Here is a 19,549-nt window from a genome sequence, read left to right on the forward strand (position 1 = left end):
AGCTGGGATTACAGGCGTGCGCCACCACGCCCAGTTACTTTTTATATTTTTAGTAGAGATGGGGTTTCACCACGTTGGTCAGACTGGTCTCGAACTCCTGATCTCAAGTGATCTGCCTGCCTTGGCCTCCCAAAGTGCTGGGATTACAGGCGTTAGCCACCGTGCCCGGCCAAGTAACAGTTTAAAACCACGAAATGAAACCTGCCAGCAGCCTAGTATATGGAGGCAACTTTAAAAACAAAGCTAACCACAGTCCTTTTTTCTGCTATGACCTATTGCTCTTGAAACAACAAAAGTGGCCGGGTGCAGTGGCTCACGCCTGTAATCCCAGCACTCTGGGAGGCCGAGGCGGGTGGATCATCTGAGGTTGGGAGTTTGAGACCAGCCTGACCAACACAGAGAAACCCTGTCTCTACTAAAAATGTAAAATTAGCCAGGCGTGGTGGCACATGCCTGTAATCCCAGCTACTCGGGAGGCTGAGAGGCAGGAGAACTGCTTGAACCCGGGAGGCAGAGATTGAGGTGAGCTGAGATCGCGCCATTGCACTCTAGCCTGGGAAACAAGAGTGAAACTCCATCTCAAAAAAAAAACAAACAACAACAACAAACTAAGCAAACTATATAACCCAGGAATTCCACTCCTAGGTAAATACCAAGGAGAAATAGAAACTTAAATCCACACAATGTTCACTATAGTCCCATCTTAATAGTCAAAACGTGTAAACAACCTAAATGTCCAACTCATCAACAGGTAAAGAAAAATAGTGGAATATTATTGGGCTATAAATAGGTATGTGCTACTGATTCATGCTACAACATGGATGAACCTTGAAAACACTATGCTAAGGAATGTCCTGGCACAAAGAATCACATACTATATGTTTCAATTTAATGAAACATGTAGAACAGACAAATCCAGAGACAGAACGCAGTCTGGTGATGTCCAGGATTGGGGTGCTATGGGAGAAAATAGTGAGTGACTGTTAATGGTAAAGGATTTCTTTCAGATGATGAAAATAAAAGTGTCATGCACAACTCTGTGAATATACTAAAAATCACTGAATTAGGCCAGGCCCAGTGGCTCACATCTGTAATTCCAACACTCTGGGAGGCTGAGATGGGCCTATTGCTTGAGTCCAGGCGTTCAAGACCAGCCTGGGCAACACGGCGAAACCCCGTCTCTACTAAAAAATACAAAAAACTAGCCAGGTGAGGTGGCACATGAATGTAGTTAGTCCCAGCTACTCAGGAGGCTGAGGTGGGAGAATCACCTGAGCCCAGCAGGTGGAGACAGTAGTGAGCCACGATCATGTCACTGCACTCCAGCCTGGGCAACCAGAATAAGACCATCTCAGGGAGGAAAAAAAAAAAAAAATCACTGAATTATAAATTTGAAATGAGTGGCTATACTGTTTGGAATGTGAATTATCTCTCAATAAAGCTGTTATCAAATTAAAAAATAAAATCAAAAGTACCACCAAATACTTACAGGGATCCCTAAAAGCTGAGGGTCCACAGGTTGACGAAAGGGAAGGGATTCTGGATCCTGACGGTAAAGTGCCTCCAATGTTGGCATCAGTGCCTGTCGTAGTTCTTCTGGTTTGAAAACTTAAAAAAAAAAAAAAAAAAAAAGTGCATTTGAAATTAGTTATCAATTAAAAAACCATTCAGGCTGAAGCTCTAAAAGCATCTCAGGAATCAATTAAAATAAACTACTCTGTCCCCAAGAAAATATCACTGCAGGCTCAATCACTGATTCTAGATTCTAAGCCCCGCTTTGTTTCAGACAGCTCCTAAAAAACAATGTGTCTTATCACCTTTAAACACCCTTCACCCTCAGCTTAACTTTTCAGTCACAAACTCAGTGAAGACACACTCGGTCAATTAGACACAAAATCCAAAGGCTTCTAAAAATGTATGAAGAGACTTTGCCAAATAAGAGTCCACGCGACCAGGCACGGTGGAGGCTGAGGTGGGTGGATCACTTTGAGGTCAGGAGTTTCAGCCTGGCCAACATGGTGAAACCTCGTCTCTACTAAAAATACAAAAAATTAGTCGGACGTGGTGGCGCGCTAGTCTCAGCTACTCAGGAGGCTTGAGGCAAGAGAACTGCTTGAACTCGGGAGGCAGATGTTGCAGTGAGCCGAGATGGCGCCACTGCACTCCAGCCTAGGCAACAGTGAGGCCCCATCTCAAAAAAAAAAAAAAAAAAAAAGTTCACAAGATACTCGTGTTAAGAGGGAGATGCAGTCAAGCAAGAACAGAAAAGTCTTTCTTCATGACATCGGTATTTAACAAGTCAGGAACTAGACTAGATCTGGTATTGTCTTATACTACAAGGAGTCAGGGGCACAGAAGAGAAGACTCCTTCGTTAAAATGCTTGGTATTTTAGAACCAAAGAAAAACAGACATGTACTATTTTAATGACAAACGTTAGGTTTAAGTTTAAAAGAAGAGAGAACAAAAATGGTATTGCTAAAATAATAGACTTAGTTGATCAAATTAAGTTCAAATGTGTTCTCAATGATATTTCCCAAAAAGTCTGGAAAAATTTGTTGGTGTGTCCCAAATGGAATTAAACAGTTGAGAAGCTAGTGATTTAAAAAGGTTTCAATTTCAGCAAGGGCCTTATTTTTTCCTAATTGACAAAACAAATTTCATCATCAGGAGACTATATTTGTTACTACAGATATTTTTCACCTCTGCGGGGGTTGCCATGGAGTGGGGGGAAACCAGACTACGAAGATGCTTGTCACTCATACTTAGCTGTGCTAAAAATAAGGACTATTTGAATAAACTTGTGAAATTAGACATTTGATTTTATTTATTTGTTTGAGACAGAATTACTCTCTGTCACTCAGGCTGGAGTGCAGTGGCGCCATCTCGGCTCACTGCAACCTCCTTTCACCTCCTGGGTTCAAGTGATTCTTCTGCCTCAGCCTCCCAAGTAGATGGGACTACAGGTGAGAGCCACCACCACACCCAGCTAACTTTTGTACTTTTAGTAGAGACAGAGTTTCACCATATTGGCCAGGCTGGTCTTGAACTCCTGACCTCAAGTGATCTGCCCGCCCCGGCCTCCCAAAGTGGTGGGATTACAGGCACGAGGGAACACACATTTTAAAGAGAGACTGCCAATAGTAAGATTAGGTTTGTTACAGCCCGTATTAAAACACCTCAATATATACAAGTCTTATTTTTAAAATGAAAATAATTTTTTAATCCCAACATTTTAGAACACACTGTATTAACGGTACACTTTTTAATATATATCATCTGTAAGAGCCAGCAGACTCACCCCTCAGGTACGTCCTACCTGGTGCCTTTTGCAGATCACTAGAGCCACAAAAAGTTCTAGTCCTAAAATAGTCAATTAACACTTGTTGGAATGGCTGCATTTGAGCACTCTGCCTGAGACTGCCTGGGTCTGTATCCTGGCCCAGGCACTAGGGTCAGCTGAGTAACCTGTGGAAAGTTACTTAACTTTGCTAAGTTTCAGCCCAATAACCTCAGAGTTGTTGTGTAATTATTAAATGAGGCCAGGTGTGGTAGCTCATGCCTATAATCCCAGCACTTTGGGAGCCCAAGGCAGGTGGATCACCAGGTCAAGAGATCGAGACCATCCTGGCCAACATGGTGAAATCCTGTCTCTACTAAAAATACAAAAATTAGATGGGCATGGTGGCATGCACATGTAGTCCCAGATAGGAGGCTGAGGCAGGAGAATCGCTTGAACCTGGTGGGTGGAGGCTGCAGTGAGCCGAGATCCCGCCACTGCACTCCAGCCTGGACAAGAGTGAGACTCTGATTCCAAAAAAAAAACAAAAAACAAAAAGAAAGAAATTATTAAATGAGACAACGTGGATACTTAGCACACAGGAGGTGAATGACAAATGCTATTATTATTGCTATTCTTTCCTGCATTTTAGTCAAGGCTATTTACAAACATTTCTCTCTTCTGAAAAATGAGACAATTTTTAGGGGGTACTAACACATGGAACCCTGAAGAACTGAGGGGAATGACTAATTCATTGGTTGCTGCAAGTGAATATTTAAAAAAAAAAAAAAAAAAAAAAAAAAGAAAGAAAAATTATTAGTAACAATGAAGAGACCAGGCCCAAGGCTTCAAGGATAATGAAATCACATTAATGGCAACTTCTGAGGACCAAGAGGCATGATCGCAATTCTGCCCTGGGTCTTTGGTTTCTTCAACTACCTCCAGAACGAATGGCTTAAGAGACTCACTCTTTTTCTTTGACTGTCCTGGAGCCGGAGATGACTGTGTAGCTGAAGTACTTGGCTGGTCTTCCTCCTCTTTTATTTCAGTTTTTAACTCAGTGCTTCTCTCTTCTGTTTCGGTAGATTCCATTTTACAGTCTTCCACTTTAGACTAAAAGAAAAGGTAAGAGTTTTTAGTATTCCAAAGATATCTAGTTGGGAATCAGTAATCTGAACACCCTTTCTCATGCAAAATCTATGCCATGAGATCTAATTATCAAAATATTTTTCTGTGATATTTTTTAAAAATTGGGTTCCTATACTGAGGTCCTAACCAAATCAAACAGTAATTGCCCTACTCTCACCTCTGAAATATCCTCCGGGTGAGTATCTGCTGGTTCTGGTTGATCCACTTCCATTTTGGCCTCCATCTTCACTTCCTGGGAAGGCTGCTTCTCAGGAATGGCCTGAGAATTCACTTCTGTGCTACTAGTAGATGGAGGGTTTGATACCTGTCCTTCAATGCTTACAGCTGGCTGTGAAAGCTGGGCAGAAAAAAAAGGGGAGTAGGTGAGACACACACAGAGTCTGTCAATGATACAATCAGAATATAAGGTAAGCAACAGGACAGCAGAATTAGCCACCTATTTCGTGGCTTATATTCATCATGGTGCTTTCATTTGCTCTGCCCATTTCACCTCCTTTGATTATGCTTAAGAACAGGAGAATTAAGACTTGTAAATACTGGTTGGCTGATTGTACATCAAAGAACCAGCAACTATTTCATTGATAACTATCATTATCTGGCAGTGTGTGGGGATTTCAAAGATGTCTGTTTCAGAGGAGCTCACGTTTATAGAGAAATGAGTGAAATAAAATAAGAAAGACTGGCTTTTTTGTTTTTACCTTCTCACCAGAGAAAAGTTTCAAAGGTACAGAAAAGGAGACAATAAATATAATGATGTCCCACAGAGTGGCTGTTTTGAATCACTAGATTCTAATGAGATAACTGGCATTCCCTATCTTTATCCTAAGGCTTGTCATAAGAAACCTCTTAATGAGAAGTCAGTATTTTCTGGAACTACCCTTGATTTTATAAAGAATAAAATCAAGGAGATCCACTGGTTCCTCTCTCATTCTGTCCTTCCTTGCCTATCAGAGGCCACGATGAACCAGCCATCCATCAAGTACAGTACTTTATAAAATGGCTGTGACTCATGGAACTTCTCAGTTCATCAACATGACTGAGAACTATTTGATACCGATATATATTAATATTGGTATCAAAGAAGAAGCTTCTAAATCCTTAAAAAAAAGTTCTATTAATAAGGATTCAACTATTAGATGAGAATTTGGATTTTTATTATATACATAACCAACCTCTCACAAGGAAGCTATAGGTTGTTCTGGGTCTATAATTCTCTCATCTTAGATTATTTTTCAACTTTGGTTAGGGCTACAAGGACTCATAAATCTGCATTTTTTTTTTTTTAGATGGAGTTTCACTCTGTTGCCTAGGCTGGAATGCAGTGGCGTAATCTCGGATCACTGCAACCTCCACCTCCCAGGTTCAAGCAATTCTCCTGCCTCAGTCTCCCGAGTAGCTGGGATTACAGGCACCTGCTACCATGTCTGGTTAATTTTTGTATTTTTTTTTGTAGAGACAGGGTTTCACCATGTTGGCCAGGCTGGTCTTGAACTCCTGACCTCAAGTGATCTGCCCGCCATGGCCTCCCAAAGTGCTAGGATGAAAAGTGTAAACCACTGCGCCCACCCAAATCTGTAATTTTTAAATTCAATCTCTAGGTTTTACAGCTCAAACTGTTTGAAAAAGATTCCTTAAATATATGTAAAATTTATGTGCTGCACTAAATAATATACTAAATAAGGAGAAGGACTGTGTCCCCTTGTTATACCCCTTTACGTACCTTCAGACCTCAGGGTACAACATGAAACATAATGGTCAAAGTCAGAGCTAAATAAAATCTTTCTGCTCTTGCTACGACAGGTCCTATCACAGGAAGGCAAAACAGGATAAAAAAGTCCCTATGAAAAATAGATTACATTCTACTTGTGGAGAAAACAGTAAGAGATAAAGGAAAAGAGAATGGAAATGGCCCATAAGTAATATAATACTACAGTACAGCTCTAATGATTCTGCCTAAATCCAAATCTCTACTTACTGGAGTTGCAGGCTGTGGAGGAAGCAGCGGTGCTGTCGGGGTAGGAACAGATGCTGCTGTACTCTGCTGTGAGCGAGGCTGCTGCTGGGGCTGGTCAGCAGAAGGTGCAGCAGGAAGTGAAGGCTGCACTTGTTGGGGAAGTTGTGTTGTTGGTGGTGTAGGTGTCTGCCTTGGAGGGGGATGTAGAGCCTGGGACTGTGGCCCAGGTGGCATGGCAGGAGGTGTAGGAACAGGGGCTGGAATTGTTGTTGCTGGTGGCTGCTGAGCCCCTATGCTTGGGGGAGTATGGTGAGGGGTGGGGGTACGACTAGGTACAGGCGAGGGTGAATTCTGATGCAGAGCTGGTTGAGGAAGCTGGGGACAGTGAATGTGGCTCCCCTGAGACCCTGGAGGCATTATAGGAGAGTTCACCGGGCAGGAAGAACTAGACATTTGTGCCTGTTAAAATAAAAAACATAACAAGACAGCAATTCAAAACAGAATTAAGGAAATACACAGGCATGTTATATAAATTTAGGACACAAACTGATTAAACAAAGAGTAGCAGTGTGTCTATTTCAAAATGTGTAAAATACCCTATTACTGGGGATGTATCTTTGGACAGTACCATCAAGATAGTACTTAACTAAAGAGACTTCAAACCATTCAGCAGAATGGCCTCAGCCACTGTAGAAAAACGGCAGAATTGAGTGCAGAGTGCTCTAGGGCCTGCCTATGCTCTCTTCAGCCAGATTTCCTTCTACATTGTGTTTAATTCTAAGATTTATTTAAGTGTTCACTACTAAAAACAATTAAAACCACCCATTTAGATTATTTCCTACTTTGTAACAATGAACACCATTGCTATGTCACAGAATAATCTCTTCATGTTCAGAACACACTAAGTCCAAAATTGTTATTTTTTTTTTTAAATCATCTGTTTTCACCCACTATTTGCTGCCACTCTCTCCTATAAAAACCTACGTCAAGGGAAGTTTCAAGAATCAAAAATAAGTGAAAAATCCACTTATGAGACATACTTGAGACACTGGAGCTTGACCGCTGGACGGAGCCAAAGGGATATTTGTTACATTCATTCCCTGTGATGGGAACTGAGTCTGAGGAAGGAACTGGCCCTGGTTGGAAGGCTGTTGCATACGAGGCCCATAGCCCATAGGCTGAAAAAAAAAACCACAAATCACCAAACTGTTTCATTACAGTTATTCTACTATAACTAAAATCACCAAATGCTCCTAATGTCAGGCTTATTAAGTAGAGAAAAGCCAAAGACAGGAGTATAGGTGAAGAGGGCTGAAGAGAAGGAAGAAAGTTGTAGAACAACTGACTCTTGTGCCCAGATAAAGGGTAATAGCCTCACAGTTTACCTAGGCCTACTTTCAAGAAATATTAAGAGGATAGAACACACATTCTCTCGGTACACAAATATGCCTAGCACAAGGATAGCAGGTAATTTTCTTTGCATGCTCTGTTAAGTGAGGAGAGTTAATCACAATTTCATGAGGTCATGTCAGTGATGTAGTAATAACACAAATTCTAAGACCCATAATATGTAAAAACAAGAAAATCTTACAAGTTGTGGCAGAATCTGGTAGCATTCATGGTCCACAAACGCTCTAGCATTGTTACATGTCATTTCTAAAATTACCCTACACAAATTCAGGCCTTAAAGAAAGAAATCTCGAGTACCAAAGGCCAAAAACTTCATAAGCTAAGACCATCTGTCTTATAGGTTAAAAGGGACAGAACTCTCTGTTGAAAATGGCAGATTAGTGAGAAGTAGTAATGCCCAGGAACCCCCAAAAGGGTCAAGAATCAGAGGCACCAGCTAACTCTAAAGGGCAGCAGGAGGGTTAGGGTCAAGGTAGAGAGATGGACTGGTTAAGAGTTCGCATAAGGAGCAGGAGAAGCCTAGTCTCTCTTCTCCGAGTTCAAGAATCAGGCAAATGCACCACCAACCTTGCAAAAGACAGTTCTCTGCCTGGAGAAGGGAAGACAGACATCAGGGAACAGAGGTGACCATGAAAACGCATGCAGGCCACTAAACATTGACACTCCAGGGACAAGGGCCTGGCTGTTTTTGTTTTTTTGGTCAGCTTTCTAGTAGAGTTAAATACAGAAGAATTACAGAAGAACTAGGAGTTACGGTCTGTTTAAATGACTGCGAGAATTTATAAAGTAGGAACAAACAGCATTTTCAAAATACCAGGTAAAGGCCAAAGAGATTACCAAAGATGTCAAACTAACCGGGTTGAGAGCTCCAGGTTGAGCCAACTGTCCATGGTGCTGAAGAGGAGGGGTTTGCCGGGGTACAATAGGGGGCTGGGCCATGCTCATCTGGCCAAATTGATTCAAACCTGTGAATATGTGCAAAATATTAGATCTGAATGCCTTTGTGAAACTGAAGAATAAAAGATAGAATTCTTATGTCTGATTCTATACCTTTTTTTTGTTTTGTTTTTGAGATGGAGTCTCGCTCTGTTGCCCAGGCTGGAGTGCAGTGGCGCAATCTTGGCTCACTGCAAGCTCCACTGCCCGGGTTCACGCTATTCTCCTGCCTCAGCCTCCCGAGTAGCTGGGACTACAGGCGCCTGCCACCACACCTGGCTAATTTTTTCTATTTTTAGTAGAGACGGGCTTTCACCGTGTTAGCCAGGATGGTCTCGATCTCCCGACCTCGTGATCCGCCCGCCTCAGCCTCTCAAAGTGCTGGGATAACAGGCGTGAGCCACCGCACCTGCGCCTGATTCTATATCATTTTATCAGGACTAATAAACTGGCTTTCAACCTTCTAAGTATAAATAAATCTGTCTCATTCACAGTAGTAGTAAACAGACATTATCAACTAACAGGATCTCCAAACTGAATTTTACAAACTGTTTTTTTTTTTTTTTTTTTTTTTTTTTCAGACGGAGTCTTGCTGTCACCCAGGCTGGGGTACAGTGGTGCGATCTCGCCTCACTGCAAACTCTGCCTCCTGGGTTCAAGTGATTCTCCAGCCTCAGCCTCCAGAGTAAATGGGATTACAGGCCTGTGCCACCCCACCTGGCTAATTTTTTTGTATTTTTAGTAGAGACAGGGTTTCACCACATTGGCCAGGCTGGTCTCGTACTTTTTTTTTTGTTTTTTTGAGACGGAGTCTTGCTCTGTCGCCCAGGCTGGAGTGCAGTGGCGCGATCTCGGCTCACTGCAAGCTCCGCCTCCCAGGTTCACACCATTCTCCTGCCTCAGCCTCTCCGAGTAGCTGGGACTACAGGTGCCCGCCACCACGCCCGGCTAATTTTTTTTGTATTTTTAGTAGAGACAGGGTTTCACTGTGGTCTCGATCTCCTGACCTCGTGATCCGCCCGCCTCGGCCTCCCAAAGTGCTGGGATTACAAGCGTGAGCCACCGCGCCTGGCCTGGTCTCGTACTTTGACCTCAGGTGGTACACCAGCCTCGGCCTCCCAGAGTGCTGGGATTATAAGCATGAGCCACCGTGCCCAGCCTGCAGTTGTTTTTTAATGGATACTTGATCATTTAAAGTCACCTGCCCTGTGATCTGCCAGCCAACCTGCTCTTCACCCCCTCTTCCTCTATGGGCAGGTAATCATGACACTTGCTGTTGGCATAAAGCGAGTGTCCAGGTAGCAAGTATTATCTTGCAGTACACCAGGGATTCTTTTAAAATAAAAAAAAATTTTTCATTATTTACCAGATTGTGGAGTTATCCGAGGCATCATCTGGTTTGGCACACTGCCACGGATCATAGTTGGGTCAGGTAGAGGTCCATCTAGAGTAAAAAAGAGAAATAAAGAAGTATCTTTGCACCATCTTCCCTTAACCAAACAAAAACTCACTGCACACACAAACCCCACAAAATATTTTTAATAATACCTTTGAAAATTGAGTATGAATCACAAAATAAAGCTCTGAACTAGACAGAAACTTGAAGGAAATGTTATTTCTGGAATACAGAAAAATGTCTCCAAATGGATTTGTTGGTATTCCTTTATGAGCCCGGGCATTTTCAATGTTGATAGAAAAATAAGCTATTGAAGCCATTATAGGCCAGGCACAGTGGCTCATGCCTGTAATCCTGGCACTTTGGGAGGCTGAGGTGGGTGGATCACTTGAGGTCAGGAGTTCAAAACCAGCCTAGCCAACATGGCGAAACTCCGTCTCTACTAAAAATACAAAAAAATTAGCCAGGTGTCGTGGCGGGCACCTGTAATCCCAGCAACTCAGGAGGCTGAGGCAGGAGAATCGCATGAACCTGGAAGGCGGAGGTTGCAGTGAGCCAAGATCGCATGACTGCACTCCAGCCTGGGCGACGGAGCAAGACTCTATCTCAAAAAAAAAAAAAAAAAAAAAATTGAGGCCATTATAGCATTTAATATGTTATTGTTTAACAAAGTCTGAGTCTGGTTGGCATGCAACAGAATATCTCCATGGATAAGAGCTATGAATCATGTCTAATGGTGGCCAAACTTGATTATGTAGCACAATGTTTTTATGCACACAAACTGTGAACATTGATTTTAAATAATATGCATATTATGCCACACTACATATCATGTACCTCTTAAATACAAAAATAGAAATAATTCTTAAAAAAGTAAAATATCCTGTAATCCCAGCACTCTGGGAGGCCGAGGCGGGCAGATCACGAGGTCAGGAGATCGAGACCATCCTGAATAGCACAGTGAAACCCTGTCTCTACTAAAAATACAAAAAAATAGCCGGGCGTGGTAGCAGGCGCCTGTAGTCCCAGCTACTCAGGAGGCTGAGGCAGGAGAATGGCGTGAACCTGGGAGGCGGAGCTTGCAGTGAGCCGAGATAGCGCCACTGCACTCCAGCCTGGGTGACAGAGCAAGACTCCGTCTCAAAAAAAAAAAAAAAGTAAAATATAAATACATAAATTCTAAGGTCTTCTTCCTGGATTATCTGCCAATGCTCTAGCACAGCACTTTCAACATAGTGCACAGAGAAAATATTTTTACAGCACCCTGGGAAAGGACAGATGCCTGTAGTGACCTGGCTCCACCCTGGCCATACCCTCAGTCAAGGGCTGTACATTCAAGCCTCAGGCATAGGAGAGGAAGACCTGCTGCTCTTCTAAGGAGATGTCCATCCCTTCAGACAAATTTCAACCTTCAGTAAATGAGCAAAACTGACAGAGGAAATGCTCAACATTTATTCATATAAACTTTTATCTGTAACTCTGCAAGCTTTATAAGAAGTATATGCATAATCCATGCTCATTACTTAAAAATTAAAAATCAGAATAGAAAAATGAATCAGGATCCAACAAATGACCTTGAGATAAACCTTTTCTCTTCCTCCCCACACATTATCTGTATTCATGCACACTATCTACAAAACAATGGTTTCGCCTAAGATATGAGTAACTTTTTTTTCAAGTCAACAATATGGACAGGTGTTCCAAGCTAAATGGCAAGTGCCAGGCAGCTAATATCAAGTAAAACTGTTTTAAGTACCCAAAACAATAGAGAACTGTGACGACTGAAGTGGAGAGAAAACACAACTCTTCTATAGAGTCAGCCATGAGTGCAGCTATAGACAGGTGTCGCTGTAGGAGAAAGGAGGTCAAGTCTGCTAGACATGTCAATTTTTTTTTAAAGAAGCCAGAAATTCAGACTTTTTAAATGCAAAATCTTCTGATTTTTAAGTATTTGAGACTAATCAAATGAAAATGGTTTAAAAATAAAGCCGCAATCCTACTGCCCACATTTGCCCCATATGATGCAGATATGAATTTATCTACTATTGCTCCATGAGGCAGCTCTTGTCATTTTAAGGAAACTTGATGAATTATTTAAAGGAATATCTTGATAGTATTTTTTTTTTTAAGATAAATATTTAAAGGCTGGGCGCAGTGGCTCACACCTGTAATTTCAGCATTTTGAAAGGTCAAGGTGGGTGGATATCTTGAGTTCAGGAGTTCGAGACTGGCCTGGACAACATACAGAAACCCTATTTCTACTAAAAAATACAAAAAAATTAGCCAGGCATGGTGGCGTGTGCCTGTGGTCCCAGCTACTTGGGGGGCTGAGGTGGGAGGATTGCTTGAGCTTGGGAGGCATGGAGAATGCAGTGAGCTGAGATCACACCACTGCACTCCAGGCTGGGCGAGAGAGACCCCATCTCAAAAATGTATATATATAAATATTTAGAGGTAAAGAAAATACACACAAACAAAAATGTCCATCTTTCACATTTCAATACATATGCCCTTAATGCAAACTATATGCATTAAGTCAAATAATCAAAAACCCTTTATCACACAACACAAGTATCCTGGAATTCCACTGCCCCCATCAGAAGCCCATGTTCAGAGGTTAGTATTTATTTCTTCCAGAACTTTTTCTAGGGCATATGCCACACTTAAAAAAACTCAGACTATAACATGCACACTTCTGTCATCAGCTTTTCCTGAAACTTCGTATCTTTGCAAAAAACTAATAAGGAAAGAGTTAGCTACCTTCAGCTCCATTAACAACTGGGATTATTTTTTCAAGATGGTACACGTTACATTAGTTTACTGTGGGCATATTTTTATGCCAATACACATAGTCCTACCATTGCCACTCTCTGATTCTATAATAACTGTGTATTCTTTGTATTAAAACAAAAAAATCAAACGTGGCCAGGTGTGATGGCTCAAGCCTGTAATCCCAGCACTTTGCAAGGCCAAGGTAGGCGGATCACTTGAGGTCAGGAGTTTGAGACTAGCCTGGCCAACATGGTGTGAAACCCTGTCTCTACTGAAAATACAAAACATTAGTTAGGTGTGGTGATGCATGCCTGTAATCCCAGCTGCCAGGGATGCTGAGGTACAAGAGTCAATTGAATCTGGGAGGCAGAGGTTGCAGCTGAGCTTAGATGGCGCCACTGCACTTCAGCCTGAGTGACAAAGAAAGACTGTTTCAAAAAAACAGAAACAAAACCAACAACAACAAAAAAATGTTAAAGAAACGTGAAGATGAGAATGTTATGTTTTCTTCAACATTCTACGTAGTTCTTTCAAATTTTTTTTAAAGTTTACAAACCTTATTTATTTATTTATTTATTGAAAGACAGGGTCTCACTCTGTTGCCCAGGCTTGAGTACAGTGGCACAATCACGGCTCACTGCAGCCTCGACCTCCTGGGCTCAAGTGATGTTTCCACCTCATCCTCCTGAGTAGCTGGGACCACAGGCGCCCGCCACCACGCCCGGCTAATTTTTTGTCTTTTTAGTAGAGACGGGGTTTCACCGTGGTCTCAATCTCCTGACCTCGTGATCCGCCCGCCTCGGCCTCCCAAAGTGCTGTGATTACAAGCGTGAGCCACCGCGCCCGGCCTGCTAATTTTTGTATTTTTTATAGAGACAGAGTTTCACCATGTTGCCAAGGCTGAACTCCTAAGCTCAAGTGATCTGCAGCCTCAGCCTCCCAAAGAGCTGGGATTACAGGCATGAGCCACCATGATGCCCAACCCCTTTTATGCTTCTATTATTTTCTGCGTATCAGGTTAAGGTAAGAATTTCATTCTACAAAATGTCAGATTTAGTACGAGCTAAAGGTCAACATATACTTAAGGCTGATACTCAGTTCCACTACCACTTATTCCTGCTTACATCAGTACCATACTGTTTATACTGACATTAGAATACAATTTAATATCTCACAGACTTTAAACTTGGCTCATATTTCACCCAGAACTTGAGTAAATTCTACCAAAACCAAGTATCTCAGGTATGTCCACTTGTTTTTTTTTTTTTTTTTTTTTTTTTGAGACGGAGTCTCGCTCTGTTGCCCAGGCTGGAGTGCAGAGGCACAATCTCGGCTCACTGTAAGCTCCGCCTCCCGGGTTCACACTACAGGCGCCTGCCACAACGCCCGGCTAATTGTTTTGTATTTTTAGTAGAGATGGGGTTTCACCGTGTTAGCCAGGATGGTCTCCATCTCCTGACGTCATGATCTACCCGCCTCGGCCTCCCAAAGTGCTGGGAGTACAGGCATGAGCCACCGCACCCAGCCTGTCCACTTTTTTTAATCTTTAGTTACTACTCAAGTCCAAATCATGTACTGAAGCAGTCTCAACTCTAATCTTGACTTTTTCATTCCTGAAAATTTGTTCTCCTAACTACTCAAAATATCTGTGTTTTTCCTTACTATTGGGCAGCCTCCATGCATACTATTTCCTCAGCAATGTTGCTCCTCCCAACTTTTTACACATTACAAAACAGTACCTGGCACACTTCAGTTAGCAAATGAGGCTGTGGTAACCAATGGTTCTCTACTTTACTACTTCAATGAATGAAAGAGATGAACTTCTCAGCCCATTTTAATCTACTGATCGTATGAGGTTTACTACCCACTGGCTCAGTTGACACTTCTTATAGATCATTAGCATTTCCTAACTCAGTAAATGCAGGTTTTTCCTATCACAGCCTTGCTCGCAGCATTTAAACAGCCTGTGTCATTCCTGAAAATGGTGTGCCTGCTCCATATTTCACTACTTTGATCCTACCAGTAAGTCAATGATTGAGTAAGACTATTTATTTATCATAGTCTTGGCTAAGTTAATTCATCAGGTCAACAATGATGCTATAACCAGAAACTGAAGCTGTCAAAATGTAATTTTAAATGCTGCTTCTAGGCAGGGAGCAGTGGCTCATGCCTGTAATCCTAGTACTTTGGGATGCCAAGGTGGGCGGATCATTTGAGGCCAGGAGTTTGAGATCAGCCAGGCCAACATAGCAAAACTCTGTCTCTACGAAAAATACAAAAATTAGACAGGCGTGGTGGCATGTGCCTGTAATCCCAGCTACTCGGAAGGCTGAGGTGGGAGAATTGCTTGAACCTGGGAGGCGGAGGCTGCAGTGATCCAAGATCATGCCACCGTACTCCAGCCTGGGTGACAGAGTGAGACTCTGTCTCTAAAAAAAGAAAGAGTTCCTAGACTTAGAACATTTTATGTCAAGTAGAAAGTGTGACCGTGTAATATGATATTATGTGTGTTACAGGGCTCCTGAACCTGGTCAGCCTACAAACATCTACCGGCTACTTACCACACAAGCCAGTCTCAGAGGAATCTGTGAACATCTGTATGTAGGCTATCGCTTTCTAGATGTCACTATTAGAGAAGTTTACACCTTGGGCTCTAAAAACAATTCCAGATTATCAAGGTATGTTAAGTACCATGCCCAGACATCTTAAATATACTTGTTCCGCTTCTGTTTTTACTAGTAGATGAGTTATTTTCTTTGCAAAGGCAAATGGTTATTTAAAAAACTCTAGAATAGTTACACAAGCTTACGGAAATTAATGACTTTGGATAGAAACTATTTTATTATCAGTTTCTCTCAAATAGAAATATAACAAAAAACACTTACTAGAAGTCATTCCTGGTTGCGGCTGTCCCACGTTAGGCCCTGGATTCATGGAAACTGGAACCATGCCTGCAGCATTTGGTAGCATGTTCTGCTTCTGTAGTCTGGTCCTTCGTTTTTCTTCTAGTTCTTTCTGGATCTTATAGATTTTCTCAGCTAAAAGGTGGTAGTATTCCGCCTTTTGAATTGTTGGAAGTAAAATAAGGGAGATGAGGAAAAAAGGAACTACCACCAGGTAACAGAAAAAATAAACTGAGAACAGATATTAGTTTCATTTTATATGCTGCATTAAGAACCGGTGCCAATTTAGAAAGGAAAGTTCAACTTATGTAGAGAATCTGAACTATCGTGAACAACAGTAAGTCGCTACTTCATTATATTCTAGTGAAAAGAGAACAGAGGTGGTAACAGCTCAGCACTACCCCCCTCCTGTTTTTGAGAGAGACAAGGTCTCCCTCTGTCACCGGCAGCGCAATCACGAATCACTGCAGCTTGACTTCCAAGGCTCTGGTGATTCCCCCACCTCAGCCTTGTGAGTAGCTGGGACTACAGGCACACGCCACCATGCCTGGCTAATTTTTTGTAGAGATGGAGTTTTGCTATGTTGCCCAGGCTGGTCTCCAACTCCTAGGCTCAAGTGATCTGCCCACCTCAGACTTCCAAACTGCTGGGATTGCAGGCACCGAGGCACTGCACTTGGCCAGCTCAGCCACTTTTTAGGTTGACAGCACAACCAGATAAAATGCCACATGAGTGCATTGTATTAGGAGGAAAAACATAAAATTCTTGATGACATACCCTTAAGAAATTGCTTTGTTATCCTAACTGTGCTTGGGGACAATAAGACGGGATAGCTACAGCGTGTCCCCCGTCTGAAGCACATGTACTACTTGTACATGCTAAAGAGAAATAAAATAACCACAACAGCCTCAATCTTGGCTATTAATAGAAAAAAAAACAGACACTCACTCGATTGTTTGCAGATTCATACATGTCCCCTTCGACTTTCCGAGCATATGCAACTAGGTTTTCCATCCGTCTGTCTTTTAAAGCAGCAGGATCCGGTGTAGGAAATATGGCTTGGACGCTGGAAAAAGAAAATCCTACCACTGTAATGTCGTGTCAGCATTTAATTAGCATTTTTCCAATTTTTATACACTGAACACACAGAGGAAAAGAAAAAATAACGGCAAGGTGATATATATTAAAATACTTACTGAAATGAAATTGTCTTTTTGTGATAAACAAAAGAATTTTTGTCTATATTTCTGATCACAATATAAGAAATGACTCAATAAAAAACACTCTTTGGTCCCTGTTACTCTAGACGTAAAGCAAAATATTACTTTGGGCTACATACTAAAGACAGTGAGGAAAACAGGCGTTGTCATAGTATCAAGTAGCCTTCAGAATTCCATCTGCTTTTCTAAATTTATTATTTAGCTTACTGAAATAAAATTCAGTAACCACTCTAAAATGTTAAAACATCAAAAACTTGAACTGTTCTGACAAAGGCTTTTATATAAAACAAACAGAAAACCAAAAACCTGAAGTGGAGAGACCAGAAATGCATAATGATTCTGTTAGATTCAGTTTTTCACTTTCATGCAATTCCCCAACAAAATGTTTTGCACTAGTATTTCTTATGACTGATAAACGTGATCTTTAGGCACTGATTTTATTTGGACATCCCATACTCAGTTGCATAGGACTTGAAGGAACCAGATCAAGAAGATATAAATGGAAGTTTAGAAGAATACTGAGTTGGTAGAAAACTTGGGCATATATAATAAACTTTTAATGTAAAGTCAAATGATCAATCCCAAATAATGATCTCTGTCCATTAAATAAAAGTTCCTGAATAGTTTGTCACAAAATAAGAGATTGGTTATTCTTTATTAAAGGAATAATTTCATTAAACTTGTGAAGTTCTTTCCTTGTCAAATTCCGTTACTTAGTGCTACCATTGAAGAATTCCTGGCTGGACGCAGTGGCTCACGCCTGTAATCCCAGCCCTTTGGGAGGCCAAGGCAGGTGGATCACCTGAGGTCAAGAGTTCGAGACCAGCCTGGCCAACATGGCGAGACCCCATCTCTACTAAAAATACAAAAATCAGCCAGGTATGGTGGCACACACCTGTAACCCCAGCTACTCGGGAGTATGAGACAGGAGAAACGCTTGAACCCAGGAGATGGGAGGTTGCAGTAGTGAGCCGAGATCATGACACTGCACTCCAGCCTGGGCGACAGACCAAGACTCCGTCTCAAAAAAAAAAAAAAAAAAAAAAAAAAAAAAAAAAAAAATCCTAAATAATTAGCAAGCATGGGTTCCTGGGAGAAAAAAAATTCCTAAATGAAACGTATATAATTGGTAGTTTCACGTAACATAAAAATAAATTAAGACAAAATGATAAATAGTTCCTCAATCAATTAAAAAATATGGATACAGTAAAGGAGACCCTGCTATTAACTGAAAGTGAAATGAAAAGACTTCTCCAAGAAAAAATACTGCATGGTGTTTGAAGGGTAAACTCTGTAATCGGCAAGGTCCAAGCTCTACCTTTTTATGATGCTGAGCACATTTCATTACCTTGCTCTATATGCCTCCCCCTCCTTCATCTGACAAAAACTCTTTAAGATGGAGTTCGTAAGGGGAGAGTGCCTGAAATATATCAACTTCTTAAAAAATAAACTGCCATGTGCACATTTGGAGGATGAGAAGACCAGAGACCCCACCCTACCAGATTTTTACATAATATAAGCTCTACCAGGACAGGCGTGGTGGCTCACACCAGTAATCCTAGCACTTTGGGAAGCTGAGGCAGGCGGATCACTTGATGTCAGGAATTTGAAGTCAGCCTCACCAACATAGTGAAACCCCATTTCTACTAAAAATACAAAAATTGGCCAGGTGAGGTGGCACATTCCTGTGAGTCCCAGCTACCTGGGCGGCTGAGGCAGGAGAATCACTGGCACCTGGGAGGCGAAGTCTGCAGTGAACCGAGATCGTGCCACTGCACTCCAGCCTGGGCAACAGAGTGAAACTCCATCTCAAACAAACAAACAAACAAACAAACAAAAACCCTGCTCTACCAGGAGTAACAGAAAAGAATGTTAACACTGCAATATTTTAATGAGCTGAGGCCTAGTTTTTCTTAGATATGTAAGTTTTGCAAAGGCAATAGCTAAAAACAGTGTTTAATTAATATACTATTTACTGCACTAGACAGAATAGTTCACACACTATTAAAGCTGAAAGACTACCACAGATGGTGAGAAAGGTTGAGAAGGAAAAAAGCAGCAGCAGCAAGAAATCCACAAGAATAGAAGTATCAACATCAACGTCCATGCTACAGAAAAATTGCTAATATTCCTTTAGTAATTAAATGCCCAGGAGACTGAAAGCACGCTGACATGACATCTCTTTATGAACGAGATATGTCCACAATCTTACTTACAGTTTGTGAACAAGATGATTTCGAAGATCCTGAGTAATATCTTCATGCCACTGTTTCCGAATTCCAGTAGTGGATGGTTGAGCTGCTGTTGGCATAGGACCCAGGGAGGGTACACTGGCATTTTCACTCATCATTGGGCTTCAAAAAGGGGTCACCAAATAGTTTTAGTGAAGAAAGGTAGGAGAAGGAAGACCTCATTTAATTCAAGCTGACACTGATTATTGTAATGGAATCAATATGCTATGTCACTTCTATTTGCATTAAGGAGATAGGCAGGGAGAAGTGTGTGACTAGACTGATTTTAAACTGTGCATG

General features: G+C 41.7%; 1 protein-coding gene across 1 annotated transcript in view; it reads right to left on the reverse strand.

The window, feature by feature from the left end:
* Nucleotides 1–19,549, reverse strand: part of EP300 (E1A binding protein p300) — a 93,352-nt gene that overhangs the window by 23,657 nt on the left and 50,146 nt on the right. The window contains exons 8-17 of the mRNA XM_030815480.1: nucleotides 19,235–19,372; nucleotides 16,747–16,864; nucleotides 15,781–15,955; nucleotides 10,094–10,171; nucleotides 8,647–8,756; nucleotides 7,422–7,559; nucleotides 6,403–6,840; nucleotides 4,585–4,764; nucleotides 4,247–4,391; nucleotides 1,490–1,608 (exon numbers count right to left, since the gene is read on the reverse strand). Coding sequence (XP_030671340.1) covers nucleotides 1,490–1,608; nucleotides 4,247–4,391; nucleotides 4,585–4,764; nucleotides 6,403–6,840; nucleotides 7,422–7,559; nucleotides 8,647–8,756; nucleotides 10,094–10,171; nucleotides 15,781–15,955; nucleotides 16,747–16,864; nucleotides 19,235–19,372 — 1,639 coding nt within the window. The remainder of the gene's footprint in view (nucleotides 1–1,489; nucleotides 1,609–4,246; nucleotides 4,392–4,584; nucleotides 4,765–6,402; nucleotides 6,841–7,421; nucleotides 7,560–8,646; nucleotides 8,757–10,093; nucleotides 10,172–15,780; nucleotides 15,956–16,746; nucleotides 16,865–19,234; nucleotides 19,373–19,549) is intronic.

Source organism: Nomascus leucogenys, chromosome 7b, assembly GCF_006542625.1.
Source record: "Nomascus leucogenys isolate Asia chromosome 7b, Asia_NLE_v1, whole genome shotgun sequence".
NCBI classification, from domain to species: domain Eukaryota; kingdom Metazoa; phylum Chordata; class Mammalia; order Primates; family Hylobatidae; genus Nomascus; species Nomascus leucogenys.